Source organism: Sturnus vulgaris, chromosome 1 (assembly GCF_052056855.1).
Source record: "Sturnus vulgaris isolate bStuVul1 chromosome 1, bStuVul1.hap1, whole genome shotgun sequence".
NCBI classification, from domain to species: Eukaryota; Metazoa; Chordata; class Aves; order Passeriformes; family Sturnidae; genus Sturnus; species Sturnus vulgaris.
Genome location: NC_142243.1, coordinates 23577184 through 23601461, shown reverse-complemented (window position 1 = coordinate 23601461; position 24278 = coordinate 23577184). Strand labels below are relative to the sequence as shown.

General features: G+C 35.8%; 1 protein-coding gene across 2 annotated transcripts in view; it reads right to left on the bottom strand.

Moving 5' to 3' along the window:
• VPS50 (VPS50 subunit of EARP/GARPII complex) overlaps window positions 1–24278 on the bottom strand; it is a 79684-nt gene that overhangs the window by 9313 nt on the left and 46093 nt on the right. Inside the window, exons 20-24 of one of the 2 annotated variants that reach the window (XM_088161667.1) lie at window positions 23353–23459; window positions 15960–16081; window positions 14907–14963; window positions 12667–12747; window positions 650–798 (exon numbers count right to left, since the gene is read on the bottom strand). In XM_088161667.1, coding sequence (XP_088017793.1) covers window positions 650–798; window positions 12667–12747; window positions 14907–14963; window positions 15960–16081; window positions 23353–23459 — 516 coding nt within the window. The remainder of the gene's footprint in view (window positions 1–649; window positions 799–12666; window positions 12748–14906; window positions 14964–15959; window positions 16082–23352; window positions 23460–24278) is intronic. The other variant, XM_014875636.2, reaches the window with a different exon arrangement.

Genomic DNA, 24278 nt, shown 5'->3' with positions numbered 1-24278 from the left:
ATATTCCTTCTCAGGGGTATAATTTGTTAATAACAATGTAATAAGAAAATATATTTCAAACTAACCATAAATGAGAAAAATATTTTTAAAATTAACTCCTAATCTTTAAGTGTCATCTCATGTGAGGAAAAAATAATTCCTATCTGACTCATACTATTATTCTTATCAAATAAAAATCACTTTGCAACATTTGCATTAATTGGTTATAATCTGCTCTTCTCCTGTGGTGTGACATAGGTACACTTCTACCCATTGCAAAGAACACGGTAATTCAAGCCAAACTGATATAAACTAAGCAGTTCTGAGTCAAGTATTTAATATAAGGTGAAAATGAACCATACAGATTAAATATTCCCATTAACTTCTTTGAAATTAAACTTTTCTTCTGTTAGTTTTAGCCACATATTGTCACAAATTACTGGATCATCTGCAGTAAAATTTCATTTCTTGTGTTTGCACGTTGCTAGACTGAAGAATTAGACTCCAGTACCTCTAATAAAGAAATCACCTTTGTCGGTCATATTTAAAATCACAATGAGAGGTAGGAATATTTGACCTGTCAAGAAGGCTTTGGATTGTAACCACAGTTTCTTAAACACTCAATAGCTTTCAGTGATCACAAATTCAGTGTGTACAGTAAACAACCTACAAGGATTCTGTGGCCACCACTCTCTCTGCCAAACCATACAGAGAATTGCCAGATGTCAAAACGACGAGATGACTGAGATGTGGGCTTGGCACCTTCTCTTTTCTCTCTTCAGCAGCTGTGAGAGTTCCTGAAGGATCAGCAGACACCTCCTGAAACAAAGAATTAAACAAATTAAAACCCACAAAACCAGCGAGGATGGCTCCAGCTGACCAGTTTCAGATGCCAGATAAGATGGAATGTTTCAAATTTTAAGGTGTAATTTAAATCAAGCCTATTTCTACTTGAACAGCATAGTGAAACAGGTGAAAAAAATCATATCATGTAAATCAGTAGCCAAGGAAAAATAAACTGAAAGAAGAAGGCAGCAAACAATCTTCTCACTACACCTTAACACCCAAACAGGCTTCAGCCCAATAGCCTTTTGGGAGACTGACTTGTCATCCTTGGAGACAGTATCTTCAATTTGACAGCAACCAAATAAAGAGACATATCAAAGGAATGTTAGTTCTGCATGGGCTTTACTGCTTATATGAGCTGTGACTAACTTAGGTAAAAAACAACTGACGTTCTCAATCACAGAATCACTAGATTGGAAAAGACCTTTAAGATCATCAAGTCCAACCTATGCCCTAATACCTCAACTAACCATTCCATGAAAACATCTATCCTGCAGACATCTTGATGCTAGAAAGCAAAGAAATACTCACAGGAAAGGAATAGAATCTGTAGCGAGAAACAGGTTATATCAGTGCTCTGCTCCAAATTAAAGGAAAAAAAAAATAGAGGAAAATTTCTAGCCCCACATTTAAGGAATCTAAGTATAGGGTACAGCTAGAAGAGGAATTACCAAAGGAAGAAATTCCCGGAGCAGGTGTACAAAGAGACACCCTCTGAAGCCTGGCTATTTCACAGGCTTCAGAAGGCACAAAAATACAAAAACATAAAGGTAGTTCTGGCTGGCTTGGATTAACTATTCATACCATGCTTATACACAGGCTAAAGAAGATGAGAAATGCTACAAAGTAAAGGCAATACAGCACCCAGAGCAGGTAAGAAGACAGGCAGGATATGGCACTGATTTTAGTAAAAACCTTTCAAGTCCCTGGGGATAGAAACCCTGGCCAGAGTCTACAGATGATAAAACATATCAGCCTGTAAGTATGGAATGAAAATAAATAACAGTAATACAGTGACAAAGTATTGGAAAAAGTAACTTCTACAAAAGTAAAATAAGTGGCCCAACGTGGCTGCTGTAAACAGCATAGGAACAACCAATATGACAACAATAATGTTTAAACATAACATTTACGTTTGGATTCAAAAAAACAAATTAGGGTAATTCTGAAATTGCAGTTAGAAAAAAAAAGGAGAACACATAAAGCCAAAAATAACATAATGGAAAAAAACAGCTTTCAAGTTTGTGAATTGTTTGTTTAAACTAGAGATAGAAATAAAACGAGAAGAAATTGCAGTGAAGTAACTAAGGAAGGAGGGAGAAAAAGAGACTTAAGCTAACCAGAACACTAGCCATGAATTTCTTCTGGGCTTCACAGCAGAGAACAACTGTGAGATCTGAAAAAGAGTATTTGCTATTCAAACAGGTCTTGTTCAAATACTTCTGCTATATGAGGAGAGCAGTAAGCACCTGAAACTGGTGGGAATTATTAGTGGTGTCACTCGTTCTATATGTCAGGATTGAGACAAAGAGGAATATTTCATTGCACCTCAAACAAAGCCAAGAGAAAAAATATTGCACATATGATCAGGTGAAAACTGGAAAACCAACAGGGCAGTTATTCTCATAGCAAAATTTTAGGACAGCCCCATTGTGGTAGTGTTGCAGCAATTAAAGGGAGGGCAGGTGAAAATTGATTATGTCAAAATGTGTAAGGACCTGGTGAGAATTTAAGTGATACAGGACGAGCAGAAAGATAAAACTCTGCTGCTATAGACAAAGCAGCACCAGAATGTGCTTACTGCTTGGATGAATGCCAAAACAAAAGTGACATAAAGAATATAAGACAACTGAGAAGATAATAGCGTCTCCAAGCTGTTAAAAGGGGTTTGAGGTGTGGAGGAACAAAAATTCACAAGTTCCACTTTAACTCTCTCAGATTTTATTTGGCAGTTTCCTCCTGTGGTGTGACAGCCCAAGGCAATAAGAGGTGGATTTGCTAAATCAGAAAGGCTCTTTCAGTTCTGCATCTCCAGAGATGTCAAACACAAACATAAAAATGGGCTACAGCAGATGGAACAATGCACAGTCTGGGAAAGCAGAGCTCTGACTAACAAGGATGAGGAAGACTTACAGATAAATATTATAATAAGGTTACAGATGTAAAAAGCCAATAAAGAAGGGAACCTTGAGGGTTCCCCACAGAAATTCTGACATTCAAAACAAGGCCTGCTGGCTGAGAAATTCCATTAACACATCATTTGTAACACTAAAAGATCTCACACAAATACATCAATGAGCAGAAGATAAAACTTTTAAAAGAAGCTTATGGCAAACGTGGTCAGATACAGTTGCACTGTGCATAAGAACAATTGTAAAGGCTAGCTACAATGTTATGTTATTTGAAATACCAATTTTCTTTGCTCTGATCTGTGTTCACATTCAGACAGATAAATCTGGAATTAAACTGACTAGATGCTTCATAATACTATGAAGTTTGCATTCTGCTGAGTTTATCATAATGGATAAGCAAGCCAAAAGGCCTGGATATTTGCTAAAGCTCATGTAACCTCTTTCAGAGAGCTCTAGGGTATTTCTTGAGCACATCCATATATTTACTGCAGATAGGCAATGACATCAAACCATCTAGCCACAACAATCAATTCTCTAAAAACAATAACTAAGGCAAAGACAATATTGATTAATTATTAAAATTCCCTCTTTATTTGCCTGCTCTTATACTTTTTTCACTGCATTCCATTCTCAAACCCAGATCCAAAAGGAAAAAAACAAAAGAACTGATTTTTTTAAAAAAATCAGTTTTGAAGTGTTTACATAGGACAGAAGTAGCCAAACCCACAGATCACCAAGTAATACTGTATCCTGAGGAGAGACAATGAGTGATAGAGCTGGGGGAAGAGTATCAGTGGTAAAAATTTAAGAAGCTTTCTTTCTTTCAAAGACTAATTACAAATTATATAAAAAACAAATATTATGAAAACTTCATTTTGTATTTATCTCACTTCAAAGTTGTCTGCCGCTTCAGACACATTTTAAACTTTTTTTTCATCCTTTTTCCTTCCCATGAAGGTAAGTAACATCTTTTAAAAGCCAAAACTGTGTTGCATCTGAAGAACAGAAAAGGTACATGAGAACTGGCTAAGTAAAAGATATGCTACTTCAACTAGGGAGTCAAACACTCGTTCAAGCATCGTGGCCAAGCAGCATGAGCATTTCATTCTCCTAATTTGTTCTAAAAAGCAGGCACTGCAAAAGCATGCTGATAGCAAAAAGCAAACACCCAGTGTGCCAATACCCCAAAGAAGCACAGGATCACTCTGAAAGGGCCTCAGTGATGCATGGGTTTTTGCCTCCTGCTTTCATTAAGAGAAATGATCAAATGACTGAAAGTAGCAAATAAAGGGACAAACACACAAGCTAGAACAGGAAAAAAGGCTACAGGCTATTTAAAGAAATCAGGTGTTTTTCAGTGCACTGAACTTGTTAAAGTTAACCCTTCCAATAATGAAGAAAATCTGCAAGAAAGTGTCTGTTGCCAGAGATTCCCTTTGTGTACCATAGCAAACAAGCAGAGTCCTGTAAAACTGCCAGCCTCAAGAGGAAGAGGAGGAGTAGAAGCCAGAAAATTAATTAGCAGCCAGCTGAACTTTAATTTCAAGAAATGTCAAGTTACACTGGGAACATATTGCAGGACCCAGCATTAAGCATGCAGAGAGCAATACTAAAACAGAATAAACTTGCTTAGCTCCTCCCTACATCAGAGTAGCAGGTCTTGCTGATCCAGCAGAACTGAGATATGTCAAAGACATATCACAGCCCACACATCATCCTTGTAAGAAAACTGCACAAAATCATTTCAAGGTTTACATGGAACTGATGCAAACTACAAAATGCTCTTCTCCTTCCTTGCAAAAAAAGAAAATATCCAAAGTGTTAAAAAAATTTTAACAGACTTATCTGAACAATAGCCAAACGAGCTGTAGCAGGCACAGCAGGACAGGTTAACCAGTATTGCCTGCAGACACCTTACAGCAGGTCTTACACATTAAATTTTTCTAGTCTTAGTTTCATTTCCTCATACTGTCACACAAAAAGAACTGTGTTTTCTAATGCTATACATGATAGGCATACCCAACTAGCAACTACTTTTAAAAGCTGTTTTGCTATAAAGACTTGAAAATATCAGGATGAAATATTAAAGCAGGCTTATGACTGCTTTGCCTGCTTAAGGGTTGCTAATAACAGTAGTACAAGATACAGTGTATGCTTTGGGAAGCATCTTTGCAAGATACCTATAGTTGAATTCAAATTCATCTGGAACATGTTTTTACAAACAAAAAGGTATGCATTAGCAAATAACAGGTATCAAATGAATGGGAGCATGATTTTGTTTAATTGTTGGGTATTTCACTTTATTATTTAATTGTTTACTCCTAAGAAGAAAATTTTTAATGAACAGGTAGAAAAATAAAATCTGTGTAAGGAACAAGCCCCTCCTTCAATCTCTTCCTCTAAAAATGTCATCTGCAATAAGAGGACATTTGCATTTCAAGTTTGGCTGAACCCAGTGGCAAACATCTGTTAAGCCTTCCATCTCAATGGGAAGAGGAGACTATAAACTAGTTACCTAAATTCGAAGTATAAACTATATAAGCTAATTATCTAAGTTAAAATTTGACATTCAATTTGCAAGCGAGACATTTTTACAGGGCTGATTTCACTGTGAGAACAGAAACACTTTTATTTCAGTTATCCAGAAGAACTTATGACTGAAGCAACTGATTATCTGCCAGTTATGGTGAAATAGTTGGCTATTACAATCATCCACCTCCACTAACTTGAAACAAAAACCAATAAACTCCACAACCTGTCCCCAGTACACAAAGCTCTTCAGATCACACCCACAACCAATAATCTTTTAAAACTGCTCTTCTTCTGGCCTAATACTTTTTGCACAAGATTTCAGTTTTAGAATTCTTTTGATTTAATATCCATACACAATAGCAAAATTTTAGGTTTGATTTTGCAATAACTCTAAATATTACTACAGAAATCTCAATGGTAAAGGAGTAAGTCGTGTTCAAAAAGCATGGACAAAACTGTACTATCTGAAAAGGTTCTGGAAGTAGAACAGTCTACAGCAGCTGTGACATACCAACACCTTTACCAAGAACTTGATGTGTGTTGATGGATGAGGAAAAGCAGACTAATCTCAAATGTTTACATAAAACAGGATAGCTCTATCATCTCTCTTTATAAAACTGTAATTAATAGTTTTTGTAATATCATGAGCATTGATTACAAGAAAAACTGATCAAAGAAAGCATAGCTTCGTCATGTATTCAAAAGCTGCCTGAAAACAGTTCACCTAACTCCAGCAGATGCTTAATATACAAGAATTTTTTATCACAAAAATCTACTGATAGCAATCAATTAGGCTTATTGTCTCCCCTTTGAGCTTACACATCCCCAACTGTTCTTGAAACTGAATGCTGAAAATTATAGGTAGGGCCAATTGCAAAAGCACATTGCTTTCAAGGTAAAAGTACTTTTTGAATATGTTGTAAACATGTTAAGGTTTTAAGACGGTATTTTACAATACTCCTACTAGGTGTTAAGTTGCAAGATTAATATTTTCTTGCTGAGAGGCACCAAACTTACCAAGCAGGTAATCTTGCCTCAACCCTCAAGAAAGTAAATTAAACATAAACAATGTAAACTACTACCATGATTGTTACTCTACAGGCTTTAAGAAAGCAGATCTTTAAAAACCAAACTACAAAACAGCTTGAGAAACCATGCTATTAATTTTCTATTATTTACAACCTTTTTCATGCAACTGGTATCTTCAGAGCATTATTGAAGAGCCAGAAAAGGGATCTCCAAACTTCCCAACACTTACAATGCATACATTTCACATTGTCCCCAGGGCTGAATTTATCAGCATTGCCTCACAGGCGTAAAGTTCTGATTTCAAGAGTGTGGATCCTCCATGCTCTTTGTCACAAAACAAGCATGTCCCAAACCTCCATTGGGTCAGTCCCACTGACTTCAGTAAAGAGTTCAATAAAGTTTGCACTAAAACTTCTGGGATCTCTGCATTTCTTTTATTTTTTAACATCCAAAGTTAAATGGCAGACTTTTTGCATCAAAAAATTACAAGAAGTTGGAAGGTTTATTTATTATCTTGTCTCAAGTAATGCAACAATGTCTCTATGAGGAACCACTGTGTGTGCTGACAGACAACGGAGAAAATGGGTCATTAACCATGCCCTAAAAAAATAAATGTCAAATGAAACTCCACAGAAAAGCACATGCACAGGCAGTGTTAGAACCTGAACCACTACCTTGGAAAAAAACCATCTAAATTGGTCTGGTCTGCTCATACACATTTTTACTGCAGCACTTTCCTGTACAAAGAAATTTTCTCAGGAAAAGCTGCTGCTGGTTCCCAGGTGCTCAGCTGTGACTCTGTGGACATCTACACTCCTCTGGAAACAGCCCATTTTCGGTGCCCAGCCAGAAGAGTCTGAAGTGACAAAAATGAGATGCCCCAGAGACTGCTTAAAGAGAGACCAAGCAATTGCCAAAACTCAGAAAATATACCCAATTAAATAAGCTCAAAAACTTCGGTAAATTATTCCAGTCTATTTGATAATACAGTCAAATAAACAAAGAAAATATGTATGAAGAACTCTAAATAAATAATGTGAGTAAGGAAAAAACCTGTGGAAATCCTAGCATAATTTCAAAGTGCTTGTCATGTCAGAACTTTGCATACACAGAGTTCTCTTCTATTGACAAACAATTCATACAACACCTCAGAAACTGTCATTATGTACACTTAGAAATCTCTTTAAAAGAGAGGGAAGAAAAAACCCACAAACCGTGTTTTTTTCTTTTTTCTCCAGGTTTTTTTTTTTCCTTTTAAGCAGCAGGAGACCAAGCATGGATTAGAAATGTTGCACAAGATATCTTCAGCCAAATAAAACCTCACCAAGAATCACAGCTACCATTTCACTGAGGGCCTTAGCTATGGCCTTTAGGAGCTGCATCCTGTGCTAGGCACAGCTGTGTCAGGTAAACAATTTAAACAATTCCACAGCCCAGACTCTCCAGAGCTTGCCACTAACATTTTGCCAACCATACCTAACAGTGCACCTGTCCACACTATGTAATGCAGTATTGCATTTTAAGTAAAACCAAACTATTTGTTTCCATCACTGGGGCTAATGAAATGGAATTGTATCACTCCACAGGATAAAAGAGTCAAAGCCAAAATGGGATGGGAAGTCAGACATGACGATAAAAATTATTCCTACCAATCTTTATCTTATTTGTACATCTGAATAACCTATGTTTTCCAACTCTGCACCATCAAATCTCTAACCTGACTCTGCCAAAAGACATATACTTTCTGGGGAAGGAGACCAAAAGCCAAAGTAAAGACAGATTCTAAAATACATTGACCCATACTCATTTGTATAAGTAATTCCTTCCATCTACTCTCCTATACATTGCATTTCAGTGCTTAGATACTTTACTACAGTGATTTATTTTCTACTGCTGTAAGACACCGTGACTTCAAGAAACTTCTTTCTAAATTTTAGTTTTGCTTGAGCAAACTTGCTTGCAATGAATTATTTATGAGTATTCCATGGTTATTTGTCCCCTAAATCTCTTTTTGCAGCAATATCACTCAAAGCAGCTATTTATATACACAGGATATTCACAAACAAGGTCTAGGCAACAGCAGCATCCCGATTACACTACATTTTGTGAAGACGAGGAAGCTGCATAAAAACAGAAAAAGCAAGGAATCAGAAGTATTTTCCTTCCAAAGCACTAATTATTCCTACCAAAGCACACAACAAACTGATGCCTTGTACCTAGGAGCTTAAAGCTCTCAGTGAACTCCTAAGGACATCATTACTGTGTAAAAACACATTCCTGTTAGAAATTACACACACAAGGACATAATGTGTGTAGGTACCTCTACATACTGACTTGGAAATTGTCAGTGAGGAGATACAAGCAACTCAAAAAAGGGGCTTGTTTTGATGTATTTAGCCAAATCTAAACCACATCTGAGTGAGGCTGAAAGAACAGCACTTCCTCATCCCCTTTTCAGTCTTCTCTTTCTGTGTTTTCTTTTTAATACAATCTGCATATATGAATGAGTGTTTGTAGAGTGCTACTTTTGGAGAATCCAGAAGTTATTGTTACATTATTAACCCTGAAGCTGCTGCACAGCAGAAATCTGTATGAAAGCTATTTTGTGCTAGATGTGCAAAGACCTGACTATGAAGTTCAGATACACATACGAAGTTCAGTACAGTGTAGCCAAATAAACTTTTGAAAGTCATACTGTTCCCTTAACTCTCAGAAATCAAACTGGACCCTAAACTACTTTAAAACAAATACTCACAGTGCTTTTATTTTTTATACTTTTGATTTAGCCTATAGGTATTTCTTTAAGGCAAAGACAAGGAGGTTACATACAGAAAACAGCTTACTAGACCACTGTAAGCTGTCAGCACACTCCCACATAACTTACTAAAAGAAAGGTTTGCTAATTGGTAGGTCCCTTTTATTTATTTTCAAATGTTTTTTATTTTATTTTTTATTTATTTATTGAAAGAAATTTCAGATCATACTTAAACCAGTGTCTGCATTAGGAATACAGAGTTTTAAAAAGAGCCATAATCAGATTTGATTATTATTAAATTTGTAACAGTTTGAGATTGGAAGCATATCTAAAGCATTAGGGTTTTAAGAATCTGCTTGCTCAGTTGTAAAGAGTTAATTCCTTTTATCATTGTCATAATAAAATCCTTCATCACTGTCATTTTGATTACATCATACAGAACATCCAAATTTTAAGAAAAGTTCAAATTCAAAATGTTTTTGTATCCCAATTACAACCAGCAAGAGCACACTTCCTACCAGCTGAAGCAGTTTGTTCATTGTTTATTGTTTGGAGGTTTTTGTTTACTACAAGGTGGTTTATCACTTATTGTAGGAGAGACATTGACATTGAATAATATGTATCACAGCTGAGGTGTCACATTATTGCCTGGCAGAGGTTAACAGGACTAAACACATCTTCCCATCTCAACTATTTCCTGTTCACTGTCTAAAACATTTATCTAAACTGCAGGAGGACGTGCTGCAGTTTATAAAGTACAGTTGGTTTTGCTATGAAGTATTAGACTGCAAAAAACAGTGGAGTGGTTCAGCTATAGTTGAATACTGCTCAGAGGGGACACGGACCTCCAGCAGAAGCAGGAGGCACACGATGCATGAGAAGGCTTGGAGGAAGAGCAGAGGAAGTGCTTCAAATTGCTGCAGCCTTTTGCACACTGGCCACATGTCAGAAATTTGACTTATTCTCTCAGAGGTCCAAATAAAAACCTGGATAGTACTTATTTTCCAAGTGTGGTCAGTATACTGTAAGCACAGTATATATTAAAGGACAGAAACTTCTTGCACTGTAATTATGGGAAAATACAGTAGCTCCATAAGGAGTTACAGGGAATGCCTCAAATTAACCTCCACACTCTTCATACTGAACATGCTACAAAAATGCAAGAAAGAACACTCAGTGCTTTAACTTGCCAGAAGTGGAACTCTCATTTCACATCGCTTTTTCCTTCACAAAGGAAACTTAAAATTCAGCTGAATAACAATAACGTAGCATTAAAAAAAAAAAAAAGGGTAATCTGGTATAAACTAGGTATCATTAATTCAATCCCAAACAGAAAATACCAGAATTCTACACAAAGCTGGAGAGGGTGGCCACTCAATCCTCCAATTATTCCTCTACCTCCCAACAATAAATTTGAGTAAAGAGGCCTTCACCCACTGATATTTCAAAAAAAGGAATTGAGAAAGTCTAAGAGGAAAGCTAGAAATGATCAAGTCTAAATTACTGAAAAGTCTTGATACAGATCATGTAGCTCAACCTTCACGGACACAGAGATTTGTGAAATTATTCTGATCTACATGTAAGTCTGGTCAAGTTTTGGTCATAGACTCAGAATTGTCAGATTCAGACTGTATTTATGGAAATAAAACATTGATGCTCCCATCAGGAACTGAAATGTGACAGAAATTAAGCCCTTAATAAAGTTACCATGGATAGAAGACAAGGCAACAACCTTGAAATCCCAACAGGCCATGAGACTGAATGCCACAACACAAACAGGAATACTTTCAGAAAGCAATTTACAAAAATTTAAAATGAGATAGAAGAAACCCTTGAGCAGTTCAGAACCGTCCATACAGTCTTAAGAAATACCCTTTTTATGACACAATGAAAATAAACCTTGACTTCCACAAACTCTTAAAAATAAGCAAAGAACAAACAAAGAGACCCAGAATACTTTTACTTCATCATAAATCAAAAAGTGAAAAATTTCCATTTATAGTAAAAGATTGGTATGTTCACAAGATGTTAATAAACCTCATGGAATGTTTTTAAGTTAATAGCAGTTAGCTAAGATTTCTTTCTTCTTTCAAATCTTACATCAAACATAGCTATTAATTTCAATTGGCAATAACATTATGTGTTACAGTACTATTAATGACTGTTATTTTTCCATTTCACTCCTAGAACTTTTTTTTATTATTATTTCAACTGCTAAAAAATTGAAGTCTGTAAAGCCTTGTCAGGAACCATCACTACAGTGAAATTTTAAAAATTAATTCCATAACTTGCCATTTTTCCATAATCATTAACTGATTCATTTGCAAGTACTTCTTAGAATGAATTTTTCTTTGTGCATACATTGCCTTTGAGAAGAATATCAAGAAGCCTTTTTCTCTTTTACAGAGGCCTAGGGTTATTAGTTATCTTATGCTCCCTCTACTGACTGTATAAGAAATGGCCCTCAAGACCTTTAAGATGCTTCTCTGAGAGAATAATTTAGGATTCGATATAATGCTTCAAGGAATTAAAAAAGCATAAAGTACATTTCTGTTGAGTGTCAAATCCTTGTGCAAGTCAGAGTGGAGCATCTTTTTCTTCTTTCTAAGACAGAAACCTCATAAAATAAAACCTTCCTGTAGCATCCATGGTATTAACTATTACACAAGCCATTTATGATACCCTGAGGAAAATTCTTCATAATGTTTCAAGGGCTTTATATTTAGGTGAAATATGAGAACTTCAAACTTCCATTACTGGTGTAGTTTTTAGCAACATTTCTTTATAAACTCTGCTGTTCAGTTGAATCCACAAAAACTACCTACAGTCTCCTTTACCATCCTCCTGTGCAGGACAGTAATGTACTGCCAGTGTGACACAAACACTATATTTACTTCTCACACTTTGAAAATAAATCACAAAATGACCGATGGGATATAATAAAAAAAATACTTCAGGGGAAGTTCCCCAAAATCAAGGAAGGTCTTAGTATACAACCTCTATTATCCTGAAAAGTGAATAATCTTCAGGATTGCTTACTGTTCGCTATTCTTTTACTGAAGAAAAATGAGTCATCATTCTTTTTATAAAATGTCTCTTGGTAAGAACAATATTGAATGTCTCTCTTTATTATATGAACCATAATAGAAGATTTAAATACAGAATTTCACTGTTACATCTCGCAAAATCTATTTAATTCATTTTGCTGTGTGTTAGAAACAAGTGATTTCATACAATAATGACCTCTACATCATGAAACTAAGCCTTTGTTATTAGACACTGAATGTGAAAATAGAAAAAAAAAAAAATCAAAAAGACATGATGAAACAAAATTCCTGAATGTCACAGAGGGACCTCTATCCCACTGAGCATTAACAAAATCCAGGTACTTACCAGGTCAATCAGACTCTCCTGGATCCTGTTCAGTGTGGTGCGCAATCTGCTGCTACTGAGGCCCAGTCCTGTTGATTCGAACTAGAAGAAATACATTCTGCTTAATTTGGGAAAGGAAATCTCATTGGTTTCAACTTTGAAGTTACACAGCAAAACTTGAGCTTGCAAAGACTATCCACAACTTACTTACATTAAAATTTAGCACAGAATCACAACCATACAAAATGAAAAGAAAATCAACAGAGTTCACAGCACTTAACACTGCACTGGTGTGGAGAAAGACCTAAGAATCTTTCATGAAGATGACAGTGTACCATTCATACCAATAAAACATCTTTTATTGCTATAATTCTGTATTTGACTGCAGGACTAGGTTTTCTCATTTGGGTGATGAGCCCAGAATGGTGCCCCACACCACCACCTCCTTGCCCTGCATTCACACCACATCCAAGTCACTCTTTCTAGCAATAAAATCTCTTGTAATTATAAAATATGTATCTTGCATAAAGATTATAACCACTGATCTTTATAAACAGTCATTATTACTTAATGCCTACAAAGAGCTACCTCAGAAATGTGCCATCTTCATGTTCATGGCTCAGGAGTGTATGGGGCAGATGCTCAGCTAGGATATATGGTTATATATATACCTATGCTATATATATGATTTATTTTTATATACATATACACACATATATATAGTTACACCAGTTTCCTGCTAAGTGCAGTGGATTATACCAGCTAAGGGTCTGATTTGACATGCATAATTATTGTAAATTCTTATCTTCTACTGTTAATAAAAGCCCCCAACAAACAAACACAACAAAGAAAGTGGAAACGGGACATGTGAGAAACACACATTTAAGTCAACAACCTGGAAGGATCTGAATACAGTTCTGGTATGTGATTCACACCAAAAGGCAATTTGCTGAACAATATTTAGGACACTTTTGTACACTGCATTACTAGACTTCCTTTCAGTGGGCCGAATCAGGGAAGGAAGTATTTGCGTTATGTGCCCTCCTCCCCCCTCTTTTTGAATACTAACAGGTATAATTCAGGTCCCCATTTACTGCATCTAAAGATTTTATTTCAAATGTTCATCTGTCCCAATTCTTCTATATATTAAATGAAAATTTACACCTGATTTGAATTCCCATTGGAAGTACACTCTGATGAAATCTAAAACCTAATCTAGGAGACATGTCCACAAGAGCAGAACCTCATGGCTTCACCATGAACATTTCACTCATCAGGACATCTGACTCACATCATACAAGTTCTTACTATTTCTATTTGCAGAACTGTAGATTTCTAAATTCCTTAAGTTGATGACCTAGTAAGGCTAGTAAGCAGAGCATTAAACAATTTGAAGAATAATTCTATTCATCACCAATTTTATCTCTTATCATTAACCTCTTATAGTAATTACCTCTTATAATAACCTGCTATAGTTATTTAAAAAAATAAGTTTACAAATCAGTGCAATGTCTTGTCAAAAAAAAAAAAGAAATTTCACCTAAATTTGTTTATATTAAGGAAAACTACTTTGTGGCATGTCCATTAATGCCTTACATTCTAGTGAGTAGATGTTAAATACAGGCAATCCTTTTAGTTTTTCCTTGCTCCATAATTTGAGTTAAGGCAGGCTTAATTTGCATCTCAAATAATAAAAGTTTTGAAAGCAATTCTGGCTGCAACAGTGTTTAATTTCTGGCAGTGAAGAAAGTTAAATATTGATTACATAGGATAATGGCTCAAACGAGGTCTGGAAAGAGCAATGCCAGCATCATGAATGGACACAGAACTCAACATGTATATTTTAAATCTCTGGTTTTCACTGAGCAGGCAATGAATTCTGTATAACCAATCACTCTCCTTATGTGTGTACTAACTCACATATACAAAATAACCTCAACAATTACTCACAAATAATTTTAGACCTTTCAGGAAGTTGTACCAGCATACTCTAAGAATGCCATTTGACATTTTTTCTGAACAAAAATAAAACAGGAACTCTCTGAGTGGTCTAAATCACATACCATCACCCATCTCTAATTTCTAAAGGTTTAGAAACACTATGGGGAGTGAGGGCATTTAAGCAGCATTACAAGAGGGTTTATTACAACCATAAACCCCTGAAAGCATTGTGTTTCTCTGGAAAACAATCTGGCAAAACAAATACTAGGCACATTACAAAAACATCACAAATTTTACCACCCATCTGCTATCATGTTTACCTGCCTAGCACTGTGCTGTTCCCTGTTAGAAGCACAGAATGAGGAAGCTGGTATGGGCTTTAGAAACACAAAACAGGAGGTACAAAAAAATAACAATAAATCCAACACAATGTGAATACCAGAGCAACTAAGCCAACAGAAATCAATTATCTTAACAAAACAAGCCAAAAAGCCCAAAACCAAACCACAAACAAACAAAAAAAAAAAAACAAAACAAAAAACCCAACAAAAAGAAGAAACCCTCCACCCATCTTGTAAACACAAACCGTAAATATATTTGTCCTGCCAAATAGAACAGTTCAAAACCTTTTAGAACCATTTTTTGAGTCTGAAAATGCACAATTTGCCAACACACGATGATGGATTTGGAACCCCTTGACATTGTTACTTGTGGAGTAATTTAGAGGCCAAGATAGGAGAAAGTTGTTCTTACATGCAGCTATTAGAACAATTCTATTGAAAGCTGATCTATGTTATGTAAAAACATTGCCAAGAAGCGTTTTTTTCAACTACAAGATCACTCAAAAAAAATGTTGTTTTCATTAATGCAAGTAGTTTGACAGAAAAATACTAGATACAAAAAAGTGTCTTTCAAACGTCTTAAACTTGAGTTACTACTTAACTTTCATGGCTCCCTTTTTCTACGTTTGCTATTCTTATGTAAACCATAGAAATACACATAGAAAAATTCAATCCCCTTATGCTATCTAGGCTTAAACCACCCTCCTTCTGCAGGCTCCTTTGCTACCCACCTTCTACCACTACTTCAAATTGTCTTTCCTCCTTTTCAATAGTGCAGGAAAAAAGAATAGAGAATCTGTCTATTCAAAACATAATATGATTAATGTCTCTCTGACAACAATGCTCCCAGTGCTTCTCTCCTTTATTGCTGATCTAATCAGCCTCTTCTTACTCCTACATTCAAATCCATTCTGTTGCCACTATTTTTTCTGGGAATTACATACTAAGTAGCATTTTAAGCTAAGAGATGTCCTCTCTATTTTCATTCTCTGTGTACAGTGATACTTGAAAATGAAAAATGCTTCTACCTACCATGTCATTTCGTCCAAAAAATGTATAGACTGCATACAGATAGTAATCAAAGAGCTGGGACATGAAGTGGATCACATCAAATGCAATAGGTTTCAGAATATTCATCATCTGCATGTATTTTCCTTAAAAATCAAATACAGAAGATCAGTTTCCTCAGCACAAGTGCTACAAAGACAGTTTATACAAAGTCAAAGCCAGCTTTACCAAGTGTATTACGTAGCCTTCAAGGTTTATTAACAACAATTTAATAATAGTTTACAGATTGGAAAGGTTTAAAAGCAAAGCTAAAATGATGGCTTAAGACACCACAATTGTTTCAAGACTTCTCAAAATGTAGATGTTCATCCATATCAAAATGTCTTCAACCATTCTTGGCATTCTGGTACCAAATTCAAAACATACAACTGTCTGGATCGTCTACAAGTTTCAGCTTCACTTAGCTAAAAAACAATAATCTGCTAAAGCAATCTCTGGCAAATTCTATAAAGAGCCACTGAAGATTTTATGTATTAGTGTTTTTATATATGCACATATGGATATTTTTCAAGCAATAGAAAAACACAGTATAAAAATTAGATGTCCAAGATTGGATTTTACCCAACTAGGAATTATGTGCTTTACATCAATGCAGTGATACAACACTTTCTACTCTCCTTCCTTTCTATCCTGTGACAAGAATCTCAGGTAGTTTTAAGTTTGAAGTGTTTCCAGGAGGACAGACAATGAGTAAAGGACGACGTCAGTACCCTGGCACATCTAGGGAGAAGAATAATTCCTACTCTTCCTTCCTATTCTCTGTTGTAACATATTGGACTTGGGAAAATATTTTTTTTGTAAAACAATAAAAAAACTCCAGCCTCAGGATCTTCATCTATTTGCTATCTGAACCAAGCTGATCATAGCATTTGGAGTCCAAATGGGATTTTGGGATTCTTCCCTACAGACCTAGTACACAGGGCCTAAAGTTATTCAATTATTTTTGTTTTCCAGCACAGGACATGGATCTTCATTCAAAAGAAGCACACTTAATGAAAACCCTGATATTGCAGAGACCCCACATTTCCTGCTGGCTACCTCAAAAATGACATCCTGCTTGCCCTTTAATTGTTCTAAAAACATAGCATATAACAAACTTTTGGCAATTACAGTAAGAAACAGACAGCAATTTTTAAACCAAAACACAAATGCAGTCTACCCCAGCACATAGGATACAGCAGGTCATTTCACAAATTGTCATATTCCAGGCAGGTTTAGATGTGACAGGTTAGAAAAATTACAGGAAGGTGCTAAAAACAATTTCTTTTTCCTGCAATCAACAACACTTATCTTCAAGTTAATACCGTGCCCAGAAAAGTAATTTACTAATAGATAGGAGAAAATATTGGTTTAATCAGAGAAATGGGGTAACAAAGAAACAAAGCTAGCTTTTAATAATAGAGGAGTTACTTGAGTTTTTCAAGAAAGTAATTGTGTAGGTCAGCAAAGATAACTACATTGAAAAATGCATAATACAGCTACATACCTGGTAAAATGGTAGAGCACTAGAGTAAGAACCAAGCAATAGTCTGACATTGCTACCTTCCAAGTTTCTATCTAATTTAGACTCCTTATTGAATACTAAGTGACTATGCCCCTGTTTGCTAAGACACACAAGCATATATTTGGTTATTTTTAGAGATTTTACACAGATTGTAATAATTAATATTTGTAAGTTTAGCCCATTTGTTAACTCTATACTACTGAATTATTAATGTTTTGACCCAAAACATTGAAAAGTGGACTTAAAAAATTCTATTTGTCTTCTAAAAGGGAAAATAAAAGGCACAGTCCAATGTGGAAATTTCTGGATGTTTGTGAAAGGATGGTACTGGTACCCAAATGAAAGCAAGTGTCACCTTCATCTGTACTATCTGAATATTCTGTATTGGACAGGGTGACTTTTTCCACTTACTCTATGATAAACATATTTTTAAACTTACCCGCAACCCAAACACAGTATGAGTGATGAATCACATCCTGGACATTTAAGACTTCCAAGTATCTGTGCAGCTGGCATGAATTTTGAAGATAATCTCTTGGGCAGTGTCTTAGGCTTTTCCAAAGGGCTGTGCACTGTACACTGCCCAAGTACTGTCCCTACAAAAATCTTCCAGTGCCAAGAACATTTCTCTATTACTACATCACTCAGCATCTTGACACAAGTGTTCCAAGAACATTGCCTCCTCATTGCTCTCTCTAGCAGGACACAATTTTTAATGTCTACACATCATTACCTACTTGCACTGACGTTACTGTTTTGGGTTAAATTGGGATATATAAGAACATTTCCAAACAGCACAAACACAGTCCAAAGCCATATCAAAACAGAAACTTCCAGAAATACTTGAAAATAACACTTAAAGTTTCAGAAACTGAAAGCAGATTGAATTTCTAGAGGCTGTAGATAGCTTAAACTGCTGAATATTTGTCAGGTTTCTTTAGAAGTACTGCTTGCAGAACTCCTTCTGTCCTTAAGGATAGCAAGAAGAGAGCATTCTTTATCAGATTAATCTATACAAAACTGATGCACCTCACAAAAACTTTGCCAATAAATCTTTACCAGGCCAACCTGGTAAAGTGAGCTTTAAACTAGGAAAGATGGGGTAAGGGGAGAGTTACAGTGACCATGCATGCAGCAAAAAAAGTTTAAGTTGGAGTACCTCCAGTAGGTACAAGCAGCCAAAGACATGACTATAAGACAGGACTATGAGACATGCCCTTGCACTCCCACTGGGACAAACTCAAATACCTCTGTGAAATGCCTGTACACCAATGCATGCAGTGTAGGGAACAAACAGAAGGAATTAAGAGATATGTATGACATGTATGCAGTCGTGGGGCTTTGATCTCATTGCAGTTATGGAGGTGTGTTGGGATACCTTGTGTGACTGGAATATTGTCATGAAGGGCCACATGCTGTTTAGGAAAGACAGACCTGGAAAGCACAGTGGTGAAGTTGCCCTGTGTGTGAGGCAACACCTGGAATGTATCGAGCTCTGTCTTGGGGTGGATGATGAGTCAGCCAAGAGGTTAAGAGTTGGGAAAACAGGGCAGACTAGTAAGGGTGATGCTGTCAGAGAAGGAAGTGGATGAAGTGCTTTAACAGACAAAGAGAAGTAGCCTCATGGTCACAGGCCCTGTCATGGTCACAGGGGACTTCAGTCATCCTGACATCTGCTAGAAGAACAAAACAGCAAAGCACAAACAGTAAAGCATTTACAACAACTTCCTGACAGAGGTGGTGGGAGATATCAATGAGGAATGGTGTGTCACTCAACCTTGTACTAATGAACAAGGAAGGCCTTGTTAGAGGGGTGAAGGCTGGGGACAGCCTCAGCTACAGTGATCGTGAGATTGTGGACTTCAGTATCCTGCATGAAGGAAGCAGGGCAAATTGCAACCAAGAGCTAACTTTAGCTTCTCTGGGGATCTTTTTGAAAGAATCCCATGGGGATGGGCTCTGCAGGGAAAAAGGGTCCAAGAGAGATGGTCAATATTCAAGCATCACTTCCTCCAGGCTCAAGAAGGATGCATCCTGATGAGCATAAAACTGGGCAAAGAGGCAAGACAGTAGCATGGATGAACAAGGAATATATGTTAAAACTCACTAAAGCAGGATATATACAGGAGGTAGAAGCACGGACAGGCCACTTGGAATATAGAGTTGTTCTTGGAGTAAGTAGATGTAAAACAGGAAAAGTCAAGGTCCACCTGGAATTAAATCTGGTCAAGAATGTCAAGGACAACAAGAAGGGCTTCTTCAAATACATCAAAAACAAAAGGCCTGCTACTAAATGGAGAAGGAACCCTGGTGAGGGGACACAGAAAAGGTTGATATACCAAATGCCTTCTGTGCATCACTCTTCATTGACATGACCATCCCTCGGGAATCCCTGACCCAGGTGACCAGGAAAAAGGCATGGTGGAAGGAAGACACACATTAAGAATTAAAACGCCACTTTGAAAGAAAAAGTGCAAAGCCTGTTGCAGCTAAATAATTTTGAAAGACTGTGTGATTTAAGGCTTTTTAAGTCTATGTTATGTGATCAATCACTCACTTCAGCTAACAACTTCTGTTGTAAGGTTTCTCAACACTATTACTATTTTCTTTAAAGATAATGGAGTTTAAAGCAAGCAAAATCTAAGAATTTGTCCTCAAAACCCATTCTTATTAAAATTAGGCCAAAAAAGCATTAAAATCCATTAATATAAGAAATACCCACTAAATTATTTCTTAGGTCAGAATGATATTAATTAATGATACCAATATATACAATGATATAGTCGTTAATTATTCTTGTGGATACATAGTGCTTAGTCAAAATATTCCAAACAAATTTGACACAGGTTTATTCTTCCTTTACATTTTAAATCAACATGCAATGGCTTGATGTAAAAATTAACCCTATAAATTAGTTTAATGGCTACTTTATACTAGAAAGAGAACTAATTACCTTAGCTAAAGTGAGAGAAATCTGATAAATTGAACTGTTCACTTGAAATTCAAACACAATTGTAGCAGCACCCACTTCAATTATACTTTAGCAACTCATGTATGTAGTTTATAAATATTAAGCTACTTTTTTTTATTCATTTAGCATCTGTACAAGCATACATAGATATAGTTCAAAATGGTTAACAAACACTGTCATATACATTCAGTGTGACATAATGGGCACTACTACTTTCCTGAAAAGTAAGGCAATTACTTTTGTTACTTGATTGGGCAATTTAAATCTGCATCTTCATCACTATGACTGAAAAACAGCAAAGAAAAACATATTAAAGAGGGAAAATAGTAATTCAAATAACTACTGATCCACAGTTTTAATTTTTAGGATGCCAAATTTCAAATTGTTTTGAAGCTAGTATGGAAATGACAGAAACAGAAATATGGAGGCAAAATTAAGATAAATCGTGGATCTATCAGAAGTGAACTGTACCAGACTAAGGTACATGATTTTCTACACAAAGGACACAGTACATTTCATCTTCTGGGATTTGGTGAAAGTATTAAATTAACAACATTGCACAGTAAATAAATGAAGCTAGAGTGTGTTGAAAAGGGAAGTAACTAAAAAAGCTATTAGTGGAGTCCCCAGCAACCAGCCATCTCTTTAACATTTTCAATAATTACTCTGGCACAAAAATAAGAGTGATAATAGAAAAAAATTAAGAGGCACCATCAAAACAGAAAAGGACTGACATAACGTACAGGAGTACTTGGTGATTGTTGTAATAAGAAGTGGATGCAATTCGGTAGCACAAATTATAAATCCATGCACGTAGGGGTCAATTAATTAAAGAACATGCATCTTTCCACTATAAGCTACTATCTCTTGGAAAAGAACTGGGGAAGTGAAGGATCTGCTGGCTGTACAAGGTCATTACACTACCAGTACAAGGAAGCTGTAAATCAAAAGAGGTGCAAAATGGAAGGAACTTAGGACCATGATGCAAAGATATAAGAATTAGACAATGCAGGAAGATGTCATCCGAAGTATTGCACATGACTTTGGTAAGATTACAACAAGAGCAGAAAATTTAAGTTTCTGGTGGATAAATACAGGGGACACTAGAAATCTTGGCATACTGTTTGGCAAATCAAAGACAGAAGAAATAGGATTGCTTCCTGTAAAAACAGCAGAGCAGTATGCATCAAAAAACAAAACGATCTGTTAAATCTCAAAATTTCTTTTGTCGTAAGATCAAGTCAGCAGAAAATAGGAGGATTATTTCTTTTTTTATTCTATAGGCTGACAAGGTTTCTGAAACATAATTCCTGTTAGAATGAGTGGTGGGAACAGAAGTGTTTTTAAGCTGAAGTTCAAAACAAGCGTATTTACAGGCAGTACTAAATGACATCTTCCTCCTGCAGGAGGTCCCTCTCCATGTTTCAAATAGCACTACTCTCACTTATTACCAAAACAATATAAACCACCTCGAACAGCAGAAAAATTGAGAAATAATAATAATTTCAGAAGGAGAAAAAAAGTATATATATGAGCTTTTTAAAAAATGTTAATCTTGGGGTTATGAACATAATCCACTAATAGGACTCATTATGTAAAACTGGAAAACCAGAACTACTGCTTCATCTACTGATATAGTGTTTTATGGCAGGGACAGAGGCTGGAATTTGCATGAAAGTCCCAGAGAGGTTTCTAGATTCAATCCTCAATTTTCTTAAGAGCAAAACCTTAAAGCAGAAAGCAGCAAACAAATCTCATCAACCTAAGTCACAGATCAATTACAGTAAAGTCACAACAGAATGAACTCTCATTTCAGATCTATACGGTAAATGCTCAAGGAAAAAAAAGGTTTTAGCAACTCTGCAAAAAAAATTTAGAAAATTAATTCCTGACTTTCATGCTGCCCTCAAAGACAGCAAAAGGTGCTAACCAGGTGTTAGAGTAACCTTTTTTAAAAGGGCTTACTCTGAATTACAATAATAATTTTCAAACTTTGAAGGCAAACCTCATTAATGCAACATGCACAGAATTCCTCTCTCTCCTGCCTACTCAAGACAAATTTAGGCAGTTACTTCCCCTTCTCTATAAATAAAACAGAAGTCAGTAGCAGAAAATTGCTATCATACAATGATCTAGATCACCATACAGAAAGCATGATCATGAAAAATCAATCCCATCACATCTAGAATCGGAGGCCAGTGTTTCCATAGAAAAGTTTGGCAAGAGAAGACCTCAAGAAGTGGCCTAGTGCAACCACTTGCTCAGAGCAGATGTGAAGACATGAGGCTGCTCAGCAGCCTGTCCAGTCACATCTTGATGACCTCCAGGGATAGAGATTCCCTAAACTCCCTAGGGATTACTAGGATGTATGAGAGAGTTCTTTTCTTCTAGTTGATTGCTAGAAGATTACTACTTCTATGTAGTAAAACCAATTATTCTGAGTGAAAGAATTTGAATAATGAAATGCGAAAAAAAATAGTTCGAAAGTTCTTACTTTTGCAACTACTCTACTTTAAAATAAATAATTTCATAGAATGCATCAGCAACACAGAGCATTAATCTTTTTGCTTGCTATCTCCACTCTTCTAACACATTCAATATTTCAGACAAATAAACTAACATTATAGGTTAAAACCAACATGTGCGTGCAGATTAATTTTCCAGATAAAAATAACTCTTCAAGATTTGTCTACAAGCAAATTTGTCTATCTAATTAAAGAATTTGTTTAGTACTTTATTTTATTAACATTTTCAAAGAGTAGAAATAGAGCCCAAGTAGATATATTTTTCAGGGCCTTAAATATAATTTAACATATTTGCTATAATCCATGATTGCACAAAAATCAAAAACACTTATAAAAAACTACAATTATTCTACATACCAACAAGCCTTATTACATTCAGTGTAGTGTTGGTTAGAATAGGTGCATTCACTTTATTGAGGTTATAATCTGACCTCTTTCTGCTCCTCAGAGTTTCTCGAGAAACACTTGAAAGAAAACAAAAGAAAATACAGAAAATGTGAAAATATTCAAAGACATACAAATGAAATTTAGTGGAAAATATACTATTCCTCTCCCCTCCTTTCACATGACAGTATGTCTTCCAGTGCAGAATTTTATTTATGCCAAAGCACAACTGGGTTAGGATTCTAACATTTAAGAAAGAAGCCTGACCTAATTTACATAGAATTGTGCTAGAGAAAGGAATTATTGACTTTTATTCTAATGCTGAAGATCTGCAGGCCTCTGTCTTACCCCAACAGTCCTTTTAATCACTCTGACTCAAATTTATAATTCATGGAGAGAATAAAAATAACACAAGTCACAACAAAACAGAGGCAGATTAGTCAGCCACAGCTGAAAGTTACCTAGAAATAGAAGCAATTTTGAGGAAGATGATAACTAAAAAGTAATTGAATTTTTCACAAATTTTAGTCCTGAAAGATGCAGGAAGTTGCACTCAATTATATTTATCCAACCAGACACATTTTAATTTTCTGTAAGAGAAACCCTCTGCCAGCTACTATACCTCAAAATTATATTCTTCCAAAAATTTCAGTATCATAGCACAAATCTATGGACAGCAACTCGTTTGTTCCAATTAAGGAATTTTTAACTATATCTCTACCACTTCTTTGAAAGGAGGCAGTTTACATGATATACCTTATAGAAAGAACCATGCTAACAATATTTTATCCTAAAGAGTTACTTGCAACTACTCTGCTTTGATCCAAGTGATGGCATTCCAGTCGTCCTGCAAACCCTACATAAAAAAATGTTAGCATGCTTCACAAAGTCTGAATGTA